The sequence below is a fragment of the Giraffa tippelskirchi genome, chromosome 9 (assembly GCF_054371585.1).
Source record: "Giraffa tippelskirchi isolate mGirTip1 chromosome 9, T2T-mGirTip1v1.2.pri, whole genome shotgun sequence".
NCBI lineage: Eukaryota > Metazoa > Chordata > Mammalia > Artiodactyla > Giraffidae > Giraffa > Giraffa tippelskirchi.
Genome location: NC_137283.1, coordinates 12211410 through 12230224, shown reverse-complemented (window position 1 = coordinate 12230224; position 18815 = coordinate 12211410). Strand labels below are relative to the sequence as shown.

Sequence of the window (18815 nt, the reverse complement as noted above, 5' to 3'; positions counted from 1 at the left end):
TGTCCTTTACAGCCCTGGAGGCCCTGTGAATATGAAGTGTCCAAGATATAGGTTTTTAAAAGTCGCTGGTACCCAAAACAGCCACAAGGGGGCAGGATTTCTTCATAGCCTCAGCTGGCTACTCTAGAGACCAGTCTTAGTAAGTCATGTTCCTAGGCAGAAAGGCAATAACGCAAAACCTTGTCTCATTACTATTTTCTTATTTTAAATTGAGTTTTCACTTTGTGGTGTTGGTTATATATGTACACCATCTTGTCCATTTATACATATTATCACTTCTTCAGGTTCCCTCCCCATGTAGATCGAGTGTGGAGTCAAGTTCCCTATGGTACAGGTTCTTATTATCAACTTTATATGTATTCAGTGTTTTTGTTCAGTTGCTGAATTGTGTCCAACTCTTTGCACCCCATGGACTGTTAGCATGCCAGGCTTGTGTATCTGTTAATCCTCAACTCCTGATTTACCCTATGTTAACCAAAAGTTTGTTTCTGTTTCTCCGTGGTGAACTAGTTCATTACTACCACTGTTCAGATCCTACTTATAAATGATACCTTTTGACACTGATCTCTCAGTTCATTTACTGTGATCCTCTCTAGGTCCATCCAGGGTGCTGCCAATGGCATTTCATTGTGAGAAATATTCCACTGTATCCAGGTACCATTTCTCACCATTCTGTCCATGGACACTGTGGCTGCTTCCCCCCTTTGGCTTATGTAAATAGTGTTGCACTGAATGCTGGGACACATCTTTTCAATTCCAATTTTCTCTCTCTAGACACCCAGGATTGGGCTAAACGGAAACCTCTCTAGTGTTATGTACAGATGTTACCAGTTTCCGTTTCCCCTAGTAGCACGTTAGCCTTCTGTCCACATATCCTAGTGCACGTGTGCCTGGGTCTCTTGATGGACCCCTAAGAGGGTGTTGGGCTCCCCTTGTGGCTCAGCTGGTAAAGAATCCACCTGCAATGCAGGAGCCCTGGGTTGGGAAGATCCTCTGGAGAAGGGAAAGGCTACCCACTCCAGTATTCTGGCCTGGAGAATTCCATGGGCTGTATAGTCCATGGGATTGCGAAGAGTTAGACACGACCAACTTTCACTTCACTTTTTTCACTTTAAGAGGGTGTTAACGATGGTTACTAAATGCTGCCATGATGTACCACTTTAGCTTTCCAGGTGGCGCTAGTGCTAAAGAATCCTCCTGCCAACACAGGAAATACCAGGGACAGGTTCAATTTCTGTGTCGGGAAGATCCCCTGGAGCAAGGCATGGCAACCCACTCCAGTGTTCTTGCCTGGAGAATCCCATGGACAGAGGAGCCCGGAGGGCTGCTGCCCACGAAGTCCGAGTTGGACACAACTGAGCGCGCACACAAAGCCTGCTGACCAGCTGGTATCCAGTTCTTGTTAGAAGGTGCGGTTACCAGAATCTTTACGGTATGTTTGTAAAACACCTTTAATCCTTTTCATCACCTCAGTCCGCCTCTTCAGATGCACAGCCCACAGCGGCTGGGTGTGCTGCAGCTCAGACAGCATGTTCAGGGTCCACTTCTGCTACAGGCTCCCTAGATTTACCTTAAGTTGCTTTTTCTCAGAGGACTTTGCTGAGGAACTGATGCCTCAGACATTAATTGTATCTAATGGTTTCTCAGCTTACACCCAGCTCACAATCCAGGCACCTGTTAAGTACAGAAGGGTCAGTGGACACTGGTGACCAGTTTCCTTCTGGCATGACATTTTTTTTTTTGGCATGACTTATTTCTATTTACCTTGGTTTTAAAAGAAAAGTAGTGTCCTAACTCTTGGATAACAGAGCTGTGTTGACCATTTCTTCTCATTCTATTGTCTTCTGTCACTGTTGACAGCAAACAGCCTGTCTTTTTTCTCCTTGGTGATGTTCTAGAACACTTCATGTTTGGCCGTTTCCATGAGTCAACAGTGTGAGGATAGGTTTTAAAAATAGATTGATCACACTTAGTACACACTGGAATTCCTCAGTTTGTGACTTTATTAAGAAAGTAAGAAAATTCTCAAGCCTTTCTCTTTGATGCTGACTTTCCTCCCTCCATGTATTAATCCCAACTAGATGTTTGTGTATATTTTAACTGCTTTCCTAAGTTCTGTCCGAGTCAATTCTTCCTATGTTTTTCCAGTTCAATTTCCTCTCCAACAGTCTTTCTTCTGCCCTTTGTGTTATAGTAAGCTATTATTTATAAATTGCAAAAGCAATTATTACAATATTAACCTCTAGACATTGTTTCAAAAACTATTTACAGTAGATTTCTATATGAAAACACAAAGAGACAATCTTCTCAAAGGGATTTTGAAATAAGTATCACACCAGCTTGTGCAGAATTTTTCTTGTGGCCAGGATGGTCTGGAGGGCTGCTTTCTCATGCTGAGAACTAAATGGAGGAATCCTTGGTTAGCATTAGTAGGTAAAAAGAGAGGCAGAGGTCAGGGTGCTGAGAGGGTGGAGAGGACTCCCAACTGGGACATGGGTAGTGACACTTCAGCAGTGAGAGCTGTCTGCACTGGTGTGGCCTGTATGGTGCCAGGGGCAGGTATGGGGACAAAGTGGGATACTTGTCTTTATGGTTACAGACTCGCTCCCGGTCCCTAACTCATTTTCAGAAGTAGAGAAACTGCTGGACGGCAGATGTGTCTACGTCACACAGCCTGTGCTCCAAGGGACTCCATGGCCTCTGATAAAGGGTCTCAAGTCTCCAGAACTTCTCCCAGCTCAACTTGGTGCGAGTCCTCCCTTGAGAGGTTTCTTTACTCCTGCTTCTCCCAAATGAGTCTCTCCCTCGATAGCCTGACGCTGGCGTTTTAGACAAACCTTCATGTTTACATCCTTACTTCTGATACAATCAAGAATGGTATGCTAGATTTGTTGTTAATCGATTTTGAGGCAGAACAGAGTAATTTTCAGGTTATTCCTAAGCAAAGCCCACTGAACTCAGCACAGGTAGGTGTCCAGAAGGTTCTCCATCAGACAATGAGCTTGATGTTTGGTATGTAGGTTTGCAACATAGTTTTCATGGATGGAATTTGGTAATATAGCCCTTGCCTTGTGCAAAAAGTGTGGATTGCTCAGGCAGGGTCAGAAACACCATGGCCATAGTGCCACTTACCACTGCCTATCTGTTACTTAAATTAGGGATCTAATAGGATCACTAATTGTGAAAGAGTAAAATATCCCAAGAATGTAGATTTACCAAAGATATACAAACCTCCTTGAAAAAGACAAGAACTCTCAATGATGTGAATCAATTTTGTGCTAAATTATAGTCAATGCAATCCTATTTGGCTATATGATGCAACTGCACTAGGTTAAAATGCCTATGATAATGTAGAAGGCTCAGTAATTACTAACTTAGACAGTAGAACAGAGGACTGTCCTACCTGGTGCCATAGTGGAGTAGAAACCCTAGTACAGAGAGAGGAAGGCCAGTGTGGTGCTAGCCTTAGCACAGACACAGAAGAGCAGTGGGAAGAGGCGGCCAAAATCAGACCCTGCACTTTTGAGCTGTGAAGCAGGGACAGTGCTTTCTATAGACAGTGCTCAAGACTGTGGCTGTGTTTTCAGGGGATTTCTATTGGTGATTGTGAACCTAGAGTGAGGAAATTTCTGTGCCCCAGGATCTGTAAAAAATGTTCCGAGTAGCTCTGCTGGTAATGGCCGAAACGTGGAAACAAGCCATAGAAAATATGATTGCATTTATACGCTGCTCAAAACAAACAGGAAGAATTCTTGATTGATTTAATCACTTACCTTTTTCAGAGGATGGCAGCAGTGGAGCTCATGACTTCAGGAACCAGCAGTGAGAATACTTCCCCATGAATAGTATCCTCCGCTGAGGACACCTGGGCCCAGACACCTCTCTCACCCCCAGAGCCACACACACAGCCAAGCAAGGCCCTCATACAGGTGTGTCCATCCCACAGACTGCAATAAATGAACACAATTCTTAGAAACAGTTTATTTTCCATCAACCCAACTTCCATTGTGGTGGAAGTTTGTGGAAGAACAGCTTACGACCACTCAGTGGTGGTTCCTACCCATTCAGTGGCCTGAGCGGTGGGAGCTGCAGACCAGTCTTCAGTGGAAGGCTGAGCACTCCAGTCTTCTGTCGAGAAAATACAAGGTCATCAGCCACATCCCCAGATTACTTTACTTTTGTAATCCCACCCCACCAATGTGCTTGTATTCCTACAGATACATTAGACTGGAAACAGCAGTTGCAAACTACTAGCCGGACAGCCCGGACCTCCATACGTACCCGTGGGGAATTGCTGAATCGGCACGGAGGGCACCTGTACCCCTTCGGACCAGTCCGCCACCTCAGGCTGAGCGGCAGTGAACTCTGGAGCAGGAGCGGTCCATTCGCCCTGAAATTCCTCCTTGGTCACAGCTTTCTCAGCTGCTGCCTGCTCCTCCTTTTCAATCTAGTTTAGGAAAATATTTTTTAGTTTATATGCAATGACATTAGTTTCCGGTCTTGGCAGTGAAAAGTATCCAGCATGTACTTTATGAGTGACCACAAGCCTTTCTGGACGAAGCTCACCTCTTCAGGATCTCGGTAGAAGTAGAGATCCGGCATGACCTCCCATGGATGTTCTCGGGAGATGGTGCCACGCATGCGCAGAACTTCCCGGGCGAGCATCCACCACATCAGACCCACAGAATGCGCTCCCTGCAAGAGCACCAGGTTCTTAAAGTGACACTTGGCAAACTCAATAAGCACCCCACCCTCATGCCATCTAACCTGTTCCCTCATCATCTAGGTCCCTTGGTACCACATGAGCAGACATGTCTGTTAGTGTTTGAAAGTGTTTATAGTACAGCAGAAACTAAACACAACACTTACAATTGTACTCCAATTAAAACAATTGAAAGTTTATAACCAAGATTGCTCTCTATCTCTGGTTCGTAATTTTGTCTGCCACTGGAATCATGGGGTTTAAGATCCACTCTACACAACAAAATGGGGCCAGTGCCCAAATACTGGTAGAAATAAAACAAACCTCTGCCCTTCTTACGTGTAACCAGGTTTGAGATCAGTGACAACCGATTTGAGCCATATGCAACCCACCTTTTTAGGATCTCAGAGCAGGATACATCAACTGAGAAAACAGAAAAGTCAAGTACTGCCTGAAGAGTTAGGAATATTGAAGAGAGGAAAAAAAAAATGCTATTTTTTTTAATGTTTCCATCTCTCCTTAAATAAGCTCTCATTCCTTAAAATCGTACTTTTGTAGCAAGTATTACTATCCAACTCCACTCATTGGGCCAGAGACCCTTGTGGTGTTAGCGAAAAACTTGCCCCTCGTGTAGCACACTACCTACACTTGTGAGTTCATCGGCCAGCGGCCTCAACTCCAAGCTCTAACAATGTGCAGAGGAAGGTCCGTTGCCGGAGCACTTACTGGACAGCTCTAGTTTAGTCATAAACTTGTTACCTTGTTGTTGCATGGGATGGCAATGTCCACATAGCGCAGAGGAGAGTCTGTGTTACACAGAGCAATGGTTGGCAGGTTAACGTAAGAGGCTTCTGTGAGAGGCTGGTGGTCAGCCCTGGGATCAGTAACCACCAGGAGTCTTGGCTCCCTGAACGCAGCCTGGATCTGGTTCGTGAAGGTTCCCGGAGTGAAGCGGCCAGCAATAGGAGTAGCTCCAGTGGCAGCAGCAAACTTCAGCACAGCTCGCTAAAGAAGCAACAGAAAGACTTAACAAGTATTCCAGGGACAGTGCCATAGGAGCCCTGCAATTATAAATGGACCACCACCAAGTTTTGTAATGTCACGAAGCAGGCTATCTAGCAGGAAATTTCCAAAAATCCTTCCTCAAAACACAGTAGTTAATTGGTCTATGAAAAATCAAAAGTTGTAGTCACACAGTTGTACCTGACTCTTTGCGACCCTACGGACTATACAGCAGGCTATGCTCCTCTGTCTGTGGGATTCTCCAGGCCAGAATACCAAAACAGACCGGCCCTAACACCCTGCCACCCCACTCCTGGGTGTCTTACCAGGAGGAAACCAGAGTTCACTGTAGTGCTGTTTACACCAGTGCAAAAAGGAGAGCAGCCAAAATGCCCACCCACAGCAGAAAAGTAAAGGAGAAAGAAACAGTAGCCAGGGACAATGGAATAGTACTCAGCCAGAAATGAGAATTTCATAAACGCCACTGGCAGCAAGCCTGGATGAACCTAGTGAGGATCATACTAAATGAATAAATGAAAGAGTCAGACACAAAAGGCCAACATCATCTTGTTACTGAATCACAAGCCTGTCTGCCCGACGCCGAGTGAGACCAATCATACTAACCATTAGAGTTTGGAACACAGAAAGGTTTATTACAGGTTCATACAAGGAGATGGATGGCGCATGCCCTAAGAACACCTAAAGTTACTAAAAGCTTTCAGCAAAAGCAAAAGGTGAGGGAGGGGTGTGGTCAGTTGTTGCAAACTTCTTGGTATCAGATCCTGTTTTTGAGGTCTGGTCATGGTCAGATAACAATGTTCCTATAAATCTCTACCAAATGAATGTTATTCTCAGTCTTGACAAGAAAGGGCAAGGTCCCAGTCCTGGTTAAGAGGTGGCAAATCTCACTTGGCAGCTCCTTCAGGGCCAGGTCTCCACATTCTGCCCAGCTGTCCTCCCCGAGGGAGCCAGGCACCCAATCCAACTGGCCCTCAGTCTCCTCAGGTCACACAAAAGCTGAGGGAGGTCTAGGTCCCAGAGGCTGCAACGCAGGCAGATGGCCATTGCCATTTCTGCCTCATACCCCATGGTCCACACAACAATCACACACTACTGACCCTTGGCTGAATCACTCCCTAATGGCCCCCCCATTGACAGCTGCTTGTGGGCAGGGCCCACTGAGGTACCCACCAATGGCTGAGTAAGACCTGTTGCTTAGTAACCAGGATGTGGAGTAACGAGGCACAGCAACGGTTGCCTTCTAAGGGCTGTGCTCATCCTGCTGTTACAATGACTTATAGATGGAACCACAAAGTTGGTAGCATGAGTTTACCAGGGATCAACTCCCTTGCAGAATTAAAAGCCACCGGGGAAAGGATAAATTAGGAGTTTGGGATTAACAGAGTCACACTAATGCAACACCTACAACCAACACTGCATCATAAAGCCACTTGACTCCATGGTGCAAGACAGGCGGAGTAGAAGGATATAGCGCATCTCCTCCTGCGAGAGCACCAAAATCACAACTAGCTGTTGAGGAAGCAGCAACAGGAGGATGCTGGAACCAGCAAAAAGATAGCAGCGAGATGGTAGAGGGTTAGGAGGGGCACAATCACGATAAGACCAAATCCCACACCAGCTGAGTGGGTGACTCAGAGTAGAGAACAATAATACCAAAGAAGTTCTCCCACTGTTGTCAAGGTTCTGAACCTCACACCAGGCTTCCCAGCCTGGGTATCCAACAAAGGGACTGGCAACCCCCACGGAATCTGACCTTGCAGACCAGTGGGATTTGATTACAGGACTTCCACAGGATGGGGGGAAACAGACTCCAGTCTTGGAGGGCAGATATGAAACCTTGTGTTGTGTGCACCAAGCCTCAGGGGAAAGATGCAGTTACCCCACAGGAGACTGAACCAGAACGACCTGCTCATGCTGGAGGGCCTTCTGGGGGGTGTGTGTAGGTCCAGAGGCTCACCACAGGGACAGGGGCACCAGTCTGGGAAGGTTCTTCCTCGACGTAAGGCCTCTTGGAGGTCGCCACTAACCTGACCACTGAGCCTGCAACCCAAGGTTGGGTGTTCTCAGGCCAAAACACTATCAGGGAGGGAGCATCCATCAGCAGATAACTGGATTAAAACCCAACTGACCAAGGCCCTGCCACCAGAGCCATGACTTAGTCTTTCCCACCACCAGGCCTTCCCATCAGGAAGTTTACATAAGTCATAGCCTCCTCCATCAGAGGGCAAACAGAGAAGCAAGAAGCACAGGCCCACAGCAACTAAAAGAAAAGCACATTACAGAAAGTTAGTCAGCATGAAAAAGCAGAAAGTTATGCCCCAGATGAAAAGACAAAATAAAACCCCAGAAAAATAAGTAAATGAAGTGGAGACGGGCACTTTTCAGAAAAATAATTCAAAATGATAGTGAAGATGATACAGGATCATGGAAGAAGAATGGAAGCAAAGATTGAAAAGATACAAGAACTGTTTACCAAAGACCTAAAACAAACAAATAATACACTGGAAGGAATCAATAGGAGAAGAGGCAAAAGAATGGGTAAATGACCTGGAGGACAGAACGGTGGAAATCACTGCCACAGAACAGAATGCAGGGAAAAAACCAGACTGAAAAGAAATGAACACAGCCTAAGTGACCTATGGACCAACGTTAAACATACCAACGTTCCCATTATAGGGGTCCCAGAGAGAGAGAAAGGACCTGAGAAATTATTTGAAGAGATAATAGCTGAAAACTTCCCTAAAATGGGAAAAGAAATAGTCAAGCAAGTCCAAGAAGCAGAGAGTCCCAAATAGGATAAACCAAGGCAAAACACCCCAAGACACATATTAATCAAATTAACGAAGATCAAACACAAAGAACAAATAACACACAAGGGGATTCCCATAAGGATAACAGTTGATCTTTCACTAGAAACTCTTCAGGCCAGAAGGGAATGGCAGGACATACTTAAAAGTGATGAAAGAAAATAATCTACAGCCCAGATTACTGTACCCAGCAAGGATCTCATTCAAATATGAAGGAGAAATCAAAAGCTTTACAGACAAGCAAAAGCTCAGAGAATTCAGCACCACCAAACCAGCTCTCCAACAAATGCTAAAGGATCTTCTCTAGACAGGAAACACAGAAAGGGTATATCATCTCGAACCCAAAACAATCAAGTAAATGGCAATGGGATCATACTTATCAATAATTACTTTAAATGTAAATGGGTTGAATGCCCCAATCAAAAGACAAAGACTGGCTGAATGGATACAAAACAAGACCCCTATATATGCTGTCTACAAGAGACCCACCTCTAAACAAGGGACACATACAGACTGAAAGTGAAGGGCTGGAAAAAGATATTTCATGCAAACAGAGACCAACAGAAAGCAGGAGTAGCAATACTCATATCAGATAAAATAGACTTTAAAACAAAGGCTGTGAAAAGAGACAAAGGAGGAGACTACATAATGATCAAAGGATCAACCCAAGAAGATATAATAATTATATATGCACCCAACATAGGAGCACCACAATATGTAAGGCAAATGCTAACAAGTATGAAAGGGGAAATTAGCAGTAACACAATAATAGTGGGAGACTTTAATACCCCACTCACACCTATGGATAGATCAACAGAAAATCAACAAGGAAACACAAACTTGAAATGATACAATATACCAGTCAGACCTAATTGGTATCTATAGGACATTTCACCCCAAAACAATGAACTTCACCTTTTCCTCAAGCGCACACGGAACCTTCTCCAGGACAGATCACATCCTGGGCCGTAACTCTAGCCTTGGTAAATTAAAAAAAACTGAAATCATTCCAAGCATCTTTTCTGACCACAATGCAGTAAGATTAGATGTCAATTAAAGGAGAAAAATCATTAAAAATTCGAACATACGGAGGCTGAACAACACACTGCTGAATAACCAACAAATCACAGAAGAAATCAAAAAAGAAATCAAAATATGCATAGAAACAAATGAAAATGAAAACACAACAACCCAAACCCTATGGGACACTGTAAAAGCACTGCTAAGGGGAAGGTTCACAGCAATACAGGATTACCTCAAGAAACAAGAAAAAAGTGAAATAACCTAACTCTACACCTAAAGCAACTAGAGAAGGAAGAAACGAAGAACCCCAGGGTTAGCAGAAAAGAAATCTTAAAAGTAAGGGCAGAAATAAATGCAAAAGAAACAAAAGAGACCACAGCAAAAATCAACAAAGCTAAAAGCTGGTTTTGGGAGAAGATAAATAAAATTGACAAACCGTTAGCCAGACTCATCAAGAAACAAAGGGAGAAAAATCAAATCAACAAAATTAGAAATGAAAATGGAGAGATCACAACAGACACCACAGAAATACAAAGAATCATAAGAGCCTATTATCAGCAACTATATGCAAATAAAATGGACAACTTGGAAATAATGGATAAATTCTTAGAAAAGTATGACTTTCCTAAACTGAACCAGGAAGAAATAGAAAATCTTAACAGATCCATAACAAGCAAGGAAATTGAAACTGTAATCAGAAATCTTCCAACAAACAAAAGCCCAGGACCAGATGGCTTCACAGCTGAATTCTACCAAAAATTTAGAGAAGAGCTAACACCTATCCTACTCAAACTCTTCCAGAAAATTGCAGAGGAAGGTAAACTTCCAAACTCATTCTATGAGGCCACCATCACCCTAATACTAAAACCTGACAAAGATGCCACAAAAAAAAGAAAACTACAGACCAGTATCACTGATGAACATAGATGCAAAAAGCCTTAACAAAATCCTAGCAAACAGAATCCAACAACATATAAACAAGATCATACATCATGACCAAGTGGGCTTTATCCCTGGGATGCAAGGATTCTTCAATATCCGCAAATCAATGTAATACATATTAACAAACTGAAAAATAAAAACCATATCATTATTTCAATAGATGCAGAGAACGCCTCTGACAAAATTCAACATCCATTTATGATAAAAAACACTCCAGAAAGCAGGAATAGAAGGAACATACTTCAACATAATAAAAGCTATATATATGACAAACCCACAGCAAACATTATCCTAAATGGTGAAAAATTGAAAGCATTTCCCTTAAAGTCAGGAACAAGACAAGGGTGCCCACTCTCATCACTACTATTCAACATAGTTTCGGAAGCTTTGGCCACAGGAATCAGAGCAGAAAAAGGAATCAATGGAACAAAATAGAAAGCCCAGAGATAAATCCACGCACCTATGGACACCTTATCTCTGACAAAGGAGGCAAGAATATACAATGGAGAAAAGACAATCTCTTTAACAAGAAGTGCTGGGAAAACTGGTCAACCACTTGTAAAAGAATGAAACTAGAACACTTTCTAACACCATACACAAAAATAAACTCAAAATGGATTAAAGATCTAAACATAAGACCAGAAAATTATAAAACTCCTAGAGGAAAACATAGGCAAAACACACTCTGACATAAAGCACAGCAGGATCCTCTATGACCCACCTCCCAGAATATTGGAAATAAAAACAAAAATAAACAAATGGGACCTAATTAAAATTAAAAGCTTCTGCACAACGAAGGAAACTATAAGCAAGGTGAAAAGACAACTTTCAGAATGGGAGAAAATAATAGCAAACGAAGCAACGGACAAAGAATTAATCTCAAAAATATACAAGCAATTCCTGCAGCTCAATTCCAGAAAAATAAACGACCCAATCAAAAAGTGGGCCAAAGAACTAAACAGACATTTCTCCAAAGACAACATACAGATGGCTAACAAACACATGAAAAGATGCTCAACATCACTCATTATTAGAGAAATGCAAATCAAAATCACAATGAGGTACCATCTCACGCCCGTCAGAATCGCTGCTATCCAAAAGTCTACAAGCAATACATGCTGGAGAGGGTGCGGAGAAAAGGGAACCCTCTTACACTGTTGGGTGGGAATGCAAACTAGTACAGCCACTATGTTTGAGAACAGTATGGAGATTCCTCAAAAAACTGGAAATAGAACTGCCATATGACCCAGCAATCCCACTGCTGGGCACACACACTGAGGAAACCAGAACTGAAAGAGACACGTGTATCCCAATGTTCATCGCAGCACTGTTTACAACAGCCGGGACATGGAAGCAGCCTAGATGCACATCAGCAGATGAAAGGATAAGGAAGCTGTGGTACATATACACAATGGAGTATTACTGAGCCATTAAAAAGAATACATTTGAGTCAGTTCTAATGAGGTGGATGAAACTGGAGCCTACTATACAGAGTGAAGTAAGCCAGAAAGAAAAACACCAACACAGTATACTAACACATATATATAGAATTTAGAAAATTGGTAAAGCTAACCCTGTATGCAAGACAGCAAGAGACACAGAGTATAGAACTGTATTTTGGACTCTATGGGAGAGGGCAAGGGTGGGATGATATGGGAGAATGGCAATGAAGCATGTAAATTATCATATGTGAAACGAATCGCCAGTCCAGGTTTGATGCATGATACAGGGTGCTCAGGGCTTGTGCACCGGGATGACCTGGAGGGATGGGATGGGGAGGAAGGTGGGTTCTGGAAGGGAACACATGTACACCCATGGTGGATTCATGTCAATGTATGGCAAAACCAATACAATATTGTAAAGTAAAAAAACTGATAAACAAATTAAAAAAAAGAAAAGAAACCCCAAACAATTAAAACAGTAATAGGATCATACATTACCTGAAATGTAAATGAATTAAATGCACCAAAAGACACTGACCTGCTGGGTGGATGAAACACGTGCATGAATGACTTCCGCTTACCACTCTGCTTGACCCCCCCAAACTGTATGTAATTATTTTATATTAAGTTAATCATATTTCCATTATGGCTTATAATTGTAATTATCTTTTATTTTTTGATTGTGAAAACTGATAAACATCTTTCACTACTGTGATTATGTAACTATCACTCAATACCAGTGTATCACAATTGGCCAACAGAAGAGTAACAGAATTCTGTACCACAAAAACTACCATTTAATAGAAAAACCTGTAATCACTTCTTAAAATCCAGATGCAAATCAGAATTATCTTGGAATTTTTTGAGTACAAATGCCCAGCTATTGCTTTTTGTTTGCCAGAGCTCCAGGTATGTTTCTAATGAGCAGCCATGTTTAAAAACAACTGGACTATACATGAGGATCTCTTACCATTATCTAATTTGTTTTACTTTTTCTATTTCATATTCAGTGCTCCCATTTCATTTAGTTTACAGTTTCCAATTTCTCCATCTCTTTTTAGCTTAATGTTCTTCCTCAAGCATTTATGAAGCGTAGTAGTAAAGCTTTTGTAGAATATAAATATTATGCATAATATATATTTTACAAGACTTATGAATTTCTGCCTTACTAAAAAAAATATGACATTTTGATTCCACTTATTTGACTTAAATGTTCTCTGGACATCTAACAGCGACATGTAAGATACAAAATTTTAAATAAATTTTAGGCTATAAAATTATTATAACTTAATATAAACAGAAATCTATTCTAATTAAATTAATGACATCATTCAAGATGCTCCAATTTGTTTTTTTCTGCACTTGATAAAATATTCTGAGAAATGTTAATGATTATTTTTCTTTTCCCTTATATTTCTGATGTCTATCTTCTTTATGAATAGCACCTTTTATCACTGATCTTTTTTCATTTTAAAAATAAAGTAAAAAAAATTAAAGATTAAAAATAAAGTTATTAAGAAAAACTTTATTCCAATAAAGAATAAAAATTACATTAGAAAAAGATAAAGACCTAAGGTTCTGGGTGCTCACTGTGGCAACTATCACTTTCAGTTTCAACCCAGGAACAGGAGTTACACCAAGGCTCTGGTTGCCTGAGTAGAAATCCTGTCACCTTGTGGCCATATTGGGCAACAGTAACCTGCAAACCAGGGCCTTGGGCACTAAATAGTCACAGTGCCTGCAGGGCTGTAAATGACACCTGTCATCAGGAAATGCCTGGGGTGATTAATAGGGGGGGAGGTGGAATGGTCAGTCTCAGAATGCCAATTTTGATGGGTACATCTCCCTCACACTGTATTTAGAAGCAGCACATGGAAAGAGGCTCGATATGCTCATTTCTAGAGACGTGCAAATCAAAACTACACTGAGGAAGCAGTTCAAAAAACCTTTTAGTCACTCAGTTGTGTCTGATTCTTTGGGATCCCATGAACTGAAGCCCATCAGGCTCTGCTGTCCATAGAATTCTCCAGGTAAAGAATACTGGAGTAAGGAACCATACCTTTCCTCAGGACATCTTCCCAACCCAGTGGTTTAACCTGAGTCTCCTGCACTGCAGGCAGATTCTTTACCATCTGAGCCACCAGGGAAGCCCGAGGAATCAAGACAGTACTAGTCAGAACAGCTATCACCAAAACATCTACAAACAGTGAATGCTGGGTGTGGGTGTGGAGAAAATAAAGACTCAGTCCTAGTCTACCGGTGGGAATGTAAATTGGAAACAGCCACACCAGGGGTTCTTTAATAATGTAAAAACAGAGCCACCCACTCTTGGGTGTCTATCAGGAAGAAACCAGAATTCAAGACACATGCAGCCTTAAGTTCGCCGCAGTGCTGCTGTTTATAAAAGCCAATGTGCCCGTCCACACAAGAGCAAGAAAAAGAAAACGGTAGCTAGGGCCGACGGAATATCACACAGCCAGAAAAGGAGAATTCAATAAAAGCCATTGGCAGCAAGCAGGGATGAAACTAGTGAGGATCATACTAAGCAAACAGAGTCAGAGACTCAAAAGGCCATTAGATGACTTATAGGCAGAATCACAAAATCAGTACTAATGCCCTATTTACCAGAGAGAAACTCACTCGAAGAAGTACAAGACAAACATATGCTATCACAAGGGTAAGAATGAGGCATCTGTGAGTTACAGATACACACTAATTACATATTACATTCATCAACAACCTCCTGAATAGCACAGGAGCTCTACTCAAGACTCTGATCCCCTATATGGGGAGAGAACCACAGAGGTAAGCATATATGGTAACTGGACAAGATGCTGTAACCCTACACCCAACACCAAAGTGTAAATCCACTCAACTCCAATAAAAATAAAAGTATCAGGCAGTAACAACAGACAAGCTTTTGAGTGCTTCTTCTGGCATCTTTCATTTTTAACTTTCAACCCAGTAACAGGAGTTAAAGTAAGGCTCTGGTTGCCTGAGTAAACAAACTTGAGCAGAGAAATCCTGCCACCTCGTGGCCGTTTCCCGCAACAGCAACTTTCAAACCATGGCCGTGGGCCCTAAGCCTTCAAGAGCCCGCAGGGCTGTGAACAGACACCTGCCATCAGTTAAATGTCTTGAGGTGGGTAATTGAAGGGGAAAAAAAGAATGTTTATTAAGCTGTTTTTACACTTAATCTGGCAAATAGTCTTACTCTTGCTGATGTGACTGGGTGTGGTGGTATCCTATGGACAGAAGCCCTTCCTGAAAAACTGCAATTTAATTCTAACTTTTTAACTCTACTTCAGTTTCTTAAGAAATGAAACCTAAATGTAATTAAATTTTGGGTGCACTGTGTCTTCCTTGGTGTGCGTGGCTTTCTCTATTTGTGGTGGCTTCGCCTGCTGTAGAGCAGAGACCCTGGAGGGTGGGGGCTCCAGTACTTGTGGTGAGTGGGCTTACTGCCCTGGGGCACGTGCAATCGTCCAGGACCAGGGACTGAACCAACGTCCCCTGCATTACCAGGCAGATTCTTACCACTGGACCCCCAGGGAAGTCCAATATTTCATTTAAAACCTTCAAAGCTCACTGCTGAAAATGGCAGTGAGCCACTTTTTCATCTCTGAAATTCAGTGGCACAGGAAAACACACAATGATACAACACGGATTTTAAGTGTCAGATGTGAAGTGATAAATACGTTGACAATCTTTAATTCTGGGAATTCCTCCAACTCAGCCCAGTTTCAAATGTTTTTTGAATAAATTCTGGAGTTCGTTACTGCTTTTCTATACATCCCAAAACACCTGTAGGCTTTGTAGCAAAAACCAAGCATATTGTTCCACAAACCTGGCCAGTATTCCTGGAGGATATGACACTGACATCAGCTGGGTTTTCAATGGCAACAATGGCCCGAGCTGCCAACAAAAGCTTCTCCCAGGTTCTCTTCAGATTTATGATGTAGATGCCTAGGTGAGGACACAAGGTTTTCTTAAAAGCTAACCAAGCTTTGTAAGGAAATATTCTTCTAAAAACATGAAGTCATGTGGCAGCGAGTACTATCAAACTCCAGTCATAGAGGCAAGCTCTACTGGTGTTAGCGAAAATCCTGCCATTAATATAGCACACTTCCGACACCCAGCAGTTCATTGGCCAAGAACGGCCTCCACTCTGAGCTTTAATAATGTGCAAAAGGCATCTTTTCATTTTTTATCCCCCTGTGTTAACCCTCTCTCAAGCCTTCCATGCAGAACTTATTTGTGGCCTACCGTTATTTTCCTCTTGTCATCTACCATGTCAAATTTATCGCAAACTCCTTTAAACCTTGCCACTCACAGGTGTAAATCTCCTTCAGTGGTTCTATCTCAGCTGAATAACTTAATGCATTCCAGTCTCATCAAAAGCTACCTTACTGTTTCTGATACATACATGAAAACCAAAATGCTTGTTCCCAACTACAACTCTACTTTCAGAAATCAGCTTTACAAACCCGTGGTGGTAGCTACAAATTATAAGGCACTCTGGGAGATAATTAGGAACTAAGCTATGGTAAAGCGTCTGCCTACAATGCAGGAGAGACCCAGGTTCGATCCCTGGGTTGGGAAGATCTTCTGAAGAAGGAAATGGCAACCCACTCTAGTACTCCTGGAAAATCCCATGGATGGAGAAGCATGGTAGGCTACAGTCCATGGGGTCACAGAGAGTTGGACACTGCCGAGCCACTTCACTTCAAGCTATTAAACTTTCTCCTGATCTTTACACTGTGTTTATTCAAGCCCCAACACACGACACATAACCTACCAGTTTCCACTCTTCCATTGGAGTTCAGAATTTTTCCTTTAAAAACAATCAGACCACTTAATACTTTCAAAGCTTCTTACCCCTCTAAAGAACTATTTGCATCAGTTACTTAGTGAGACCCCTCTGAGGCTCAAATTTCACAAAGCACTTCAACTCGGTACCACCTGTCAGAATAGTAGTGTCAAAACTTGTTCTTATAGTTGGAATGACCAAGCCAAGAACACTAAAGCAATGACTGACCATCACTCTTCCTTTTGTAGATGTACTGTTCCATCTGGAAGTCAAGGTTGGTGCCACCTAAGTGGGTTCCTGCTGCAAGGAATTTGAGGACATCCTCCTCCTTCATTTGCAGGACATCAAGGGCTCCGGACATTGTGAAAGCTTCCCTTTAAGTTACGATGGGAATCTGAAAAACAGTAGTTAACACAAGTCCTTTAAACTCCAGGGACTCAAGTGGATGGTACATTCTACTCTTGGGAGTCAGGTGACTTAATGTTTAAATCTTAACCATAGACCACACCTCCTACAGTGTCAGGCACTGGGGTCAGTCTAGTGGGATGAGACAGATCATTAACAGATCTATGCCACACCTTGGAAAATCAAATCCTGCTAAGAGTGGTATGGAGACAGACAAAACACCCAGGTAACTAAATGAAAAGTTAATTGAGGCTTTTTAATACTCAAGGTACAGAGGAGTTAGATGTGAACGAGCAGCCAGGTCTGAGAACATTCAAAAGGTGAGCAACGGCGATGTAAATAGGCGTATTTTCAAGCAGATTGAAGGTGGTACCTTTGGCATTACTTCTGAGATTATTAGTTTTCCTTAAAATGAGAAAAACAAGGCCAGATTAAGGACAATCTCCTCAAACGCAGATATCAAGCAACTCCCACTCTGCTTTTCTGCACTTAATGTGACCATGAAGCGTTAAGTATGGCGCTTACAACACAAATATGAATTACATTTTGATTAAAGCTCGTCACACCTGAATAGGAAACCCTGCCCACAAATGCACAGGGCCTGGCCGAGCATACTAGCTGCAGGTGACGGCTCTTCAACCTCTCAGGCAGGGAGCTCGTAGAGCGCATGTGGGTGCCTTCCGGCACCTGGTGCCATTAAGATGCCAGCCGATTTCAACAAAGTGTACTTCGTCCCTAATCAAGAAACCTCCCATAGAAACCACCCATTAGAGAAATCAAAGTGAAACGGGGTGTGCGCGCGCGCGTCAGAAAAGCTCTCGGTGCCTCCTCACGGGCTTTCTTCCCCGAGTGTACTGTCGCGTCTGTTCGTTAATAAATTTCTTTCTCTCTACACCTTAGTCTGTTATGACTTTTTTTGCGTTCCTTGTCCAAATTATTTTGAACTGAGAGAACAGAACATGACGTTTTATCTTTCCGGTAACAAAAACCCCGTCAAGAACCTTAACTCCTGAACACCACGAACAAGGAAGAGACCAACTCAAGTAGATGGAGAAAACTGGAGCATAAGCCTCGGGATTTACAACCGAGCGTCGGGATTTGAGTCAAAACTAGCGCGCAGCGTAGGGTGGTCTCTCTGCACCCCCGGCCACCCGCAACCCGGCCCGGGGCTTCGGCGGCGGGAGCGCAACCTCTGCCCGCTCCCAAGGCCTTATGGGAGCGCCCCGGCCCGGGCCCGGCCGCATGCAGGTCGCCAGTCTGAGCGGTAGAGCGCCTAGTCAGGGACTAAGGCACTCTGTCTGCGGGCTTTCACCCCAGTTCCTCCCCACACCTCGCTTGGACGGGAAGCTCGCCCTCATGACCCTGGGAGCCACCGGCACACCAAAAGCAACTCACCCAGATCAACGCCGTATGGACCCCTCTCTGGGTAGCGCCGAAAGGACGGGCTGGCGGAAATGACGTCCTTATATAGTCTGCATCCAGCCAATAACAACGAAAGCTCAGCGGAAGCGCGATAACTGCGTGCATCCTGGGGGCGGGCCTTCCTCCGGAAGACGGGCTACGGCGCTGGCGAGGACGCTAGCGAATGGCGGAAGTTGGAGGGTTGGTTGCCGCACTCAGGTTTCGAGGAGTGCGGTTCGGAAGCGCCGGCAAGGTTTTGG

At 43.2% G+C, this 18815-nt stretch overlaps 2 protein-coding genes and 2 non-coding genes across 41 annotated transcripts in view; 1 reads left to right on the top strand and 3 right to left on the bottom strand.

The window, feature by feature from the left end:
- Positions 1 to 4909, top strand: part of LOC145520640 (uncharacterized) — a 310815-nt gene extending 305906 nt beyond the window's left edge. For 9 of the 36 annotated variants that reach the window (XR_014064654.1, XR_014064658.1, XR_014064655.1 and 6 more), the window contains 3 exons: positions 1165 to 1432; positions 3783 to 3929; positions 4218 to 4909. The gene's annotated coding sequence lies outside the window, so the exon portion shown is untranslated. Of the gene's footprint in view, positions 1 to 284; positions 655 to 1164; positions 1433 to 2599; positions 2747 to 3782; positions 3930 to 4217 lie in introns of all 36 variants that reach the window. The other 27 variants (XR_014064656.1, XR_014064659.1, XR_014064664.1 and 24 more) reach the window with 15 other exon arrangements.
- On the bottom strand, positions 3967 to 18594 carry RPSA (ribosomal protein SA). 3 transcript variants are annotated; one of them, XM_081527629.1, is made up of 8 exons: positions 18485 to 18594; positions 17528 to 17559; positions 16978 to 17143; positions 15787 to 15905; positions 5462 to 5707; positions 4567 to 4695; positions 4282 to 4447; positions 3967 to 4128 (listed from the first exon to the last, which is right to left on the bottom strand). In XM_081527629.1, exons 3-8 carry the CDS (start codon positions 17108 to 17110, stop codon positions 4034 to 4036), a joined length of 888 nt encoding a protein of 295 aa, XP_081383755.1. In that variant the 5' UTR covers positions 17111 to 17143; positions 17528 to 17559; positions 18485 to 18594; the 3' UTR covers positions 3967 to 4033. The 3 variants fall into 3 exon arrangements, with proteins under 3 accessions (XP_081383755.1, XP_081383754.1, XP_081383756.1); XM_081527628.1 differs by lacking the exon at positions 17528 to 17559 and having other exon boundaries at positions 18550 to 18594; XM_081527630.1 differs by lacking the exon at positions 17528 to 17559 and having other exon boundaries at positions 3967 to 4125; positions 18550 to 18594.
- LOC145522108 (small nucleolar RNA SNORA62/SNORA6 family) lies at positions 5253 to 5402 on the bottom strand. The gene has a single exon (XR_014065921.1). It is a non-coding gene; the product is annotated as a small nucleolar RNA SNORA62/SNORA6 family (small nucleolar RNA).
- On the bottom strand, positions 15979 to 16129 carry LOC145522109 (small nucleolar RNA SNORA62/SNORA6 family). Its single transcript, XR_014065922.1, has one exon. It is a non-coding gene; the product is annotated as a small nucleolar RNA SNORA62/SNORA6 family (small nucleolar RNA).
- Positions 18595 to 18815: the final 221 nt, after the last annotated feature.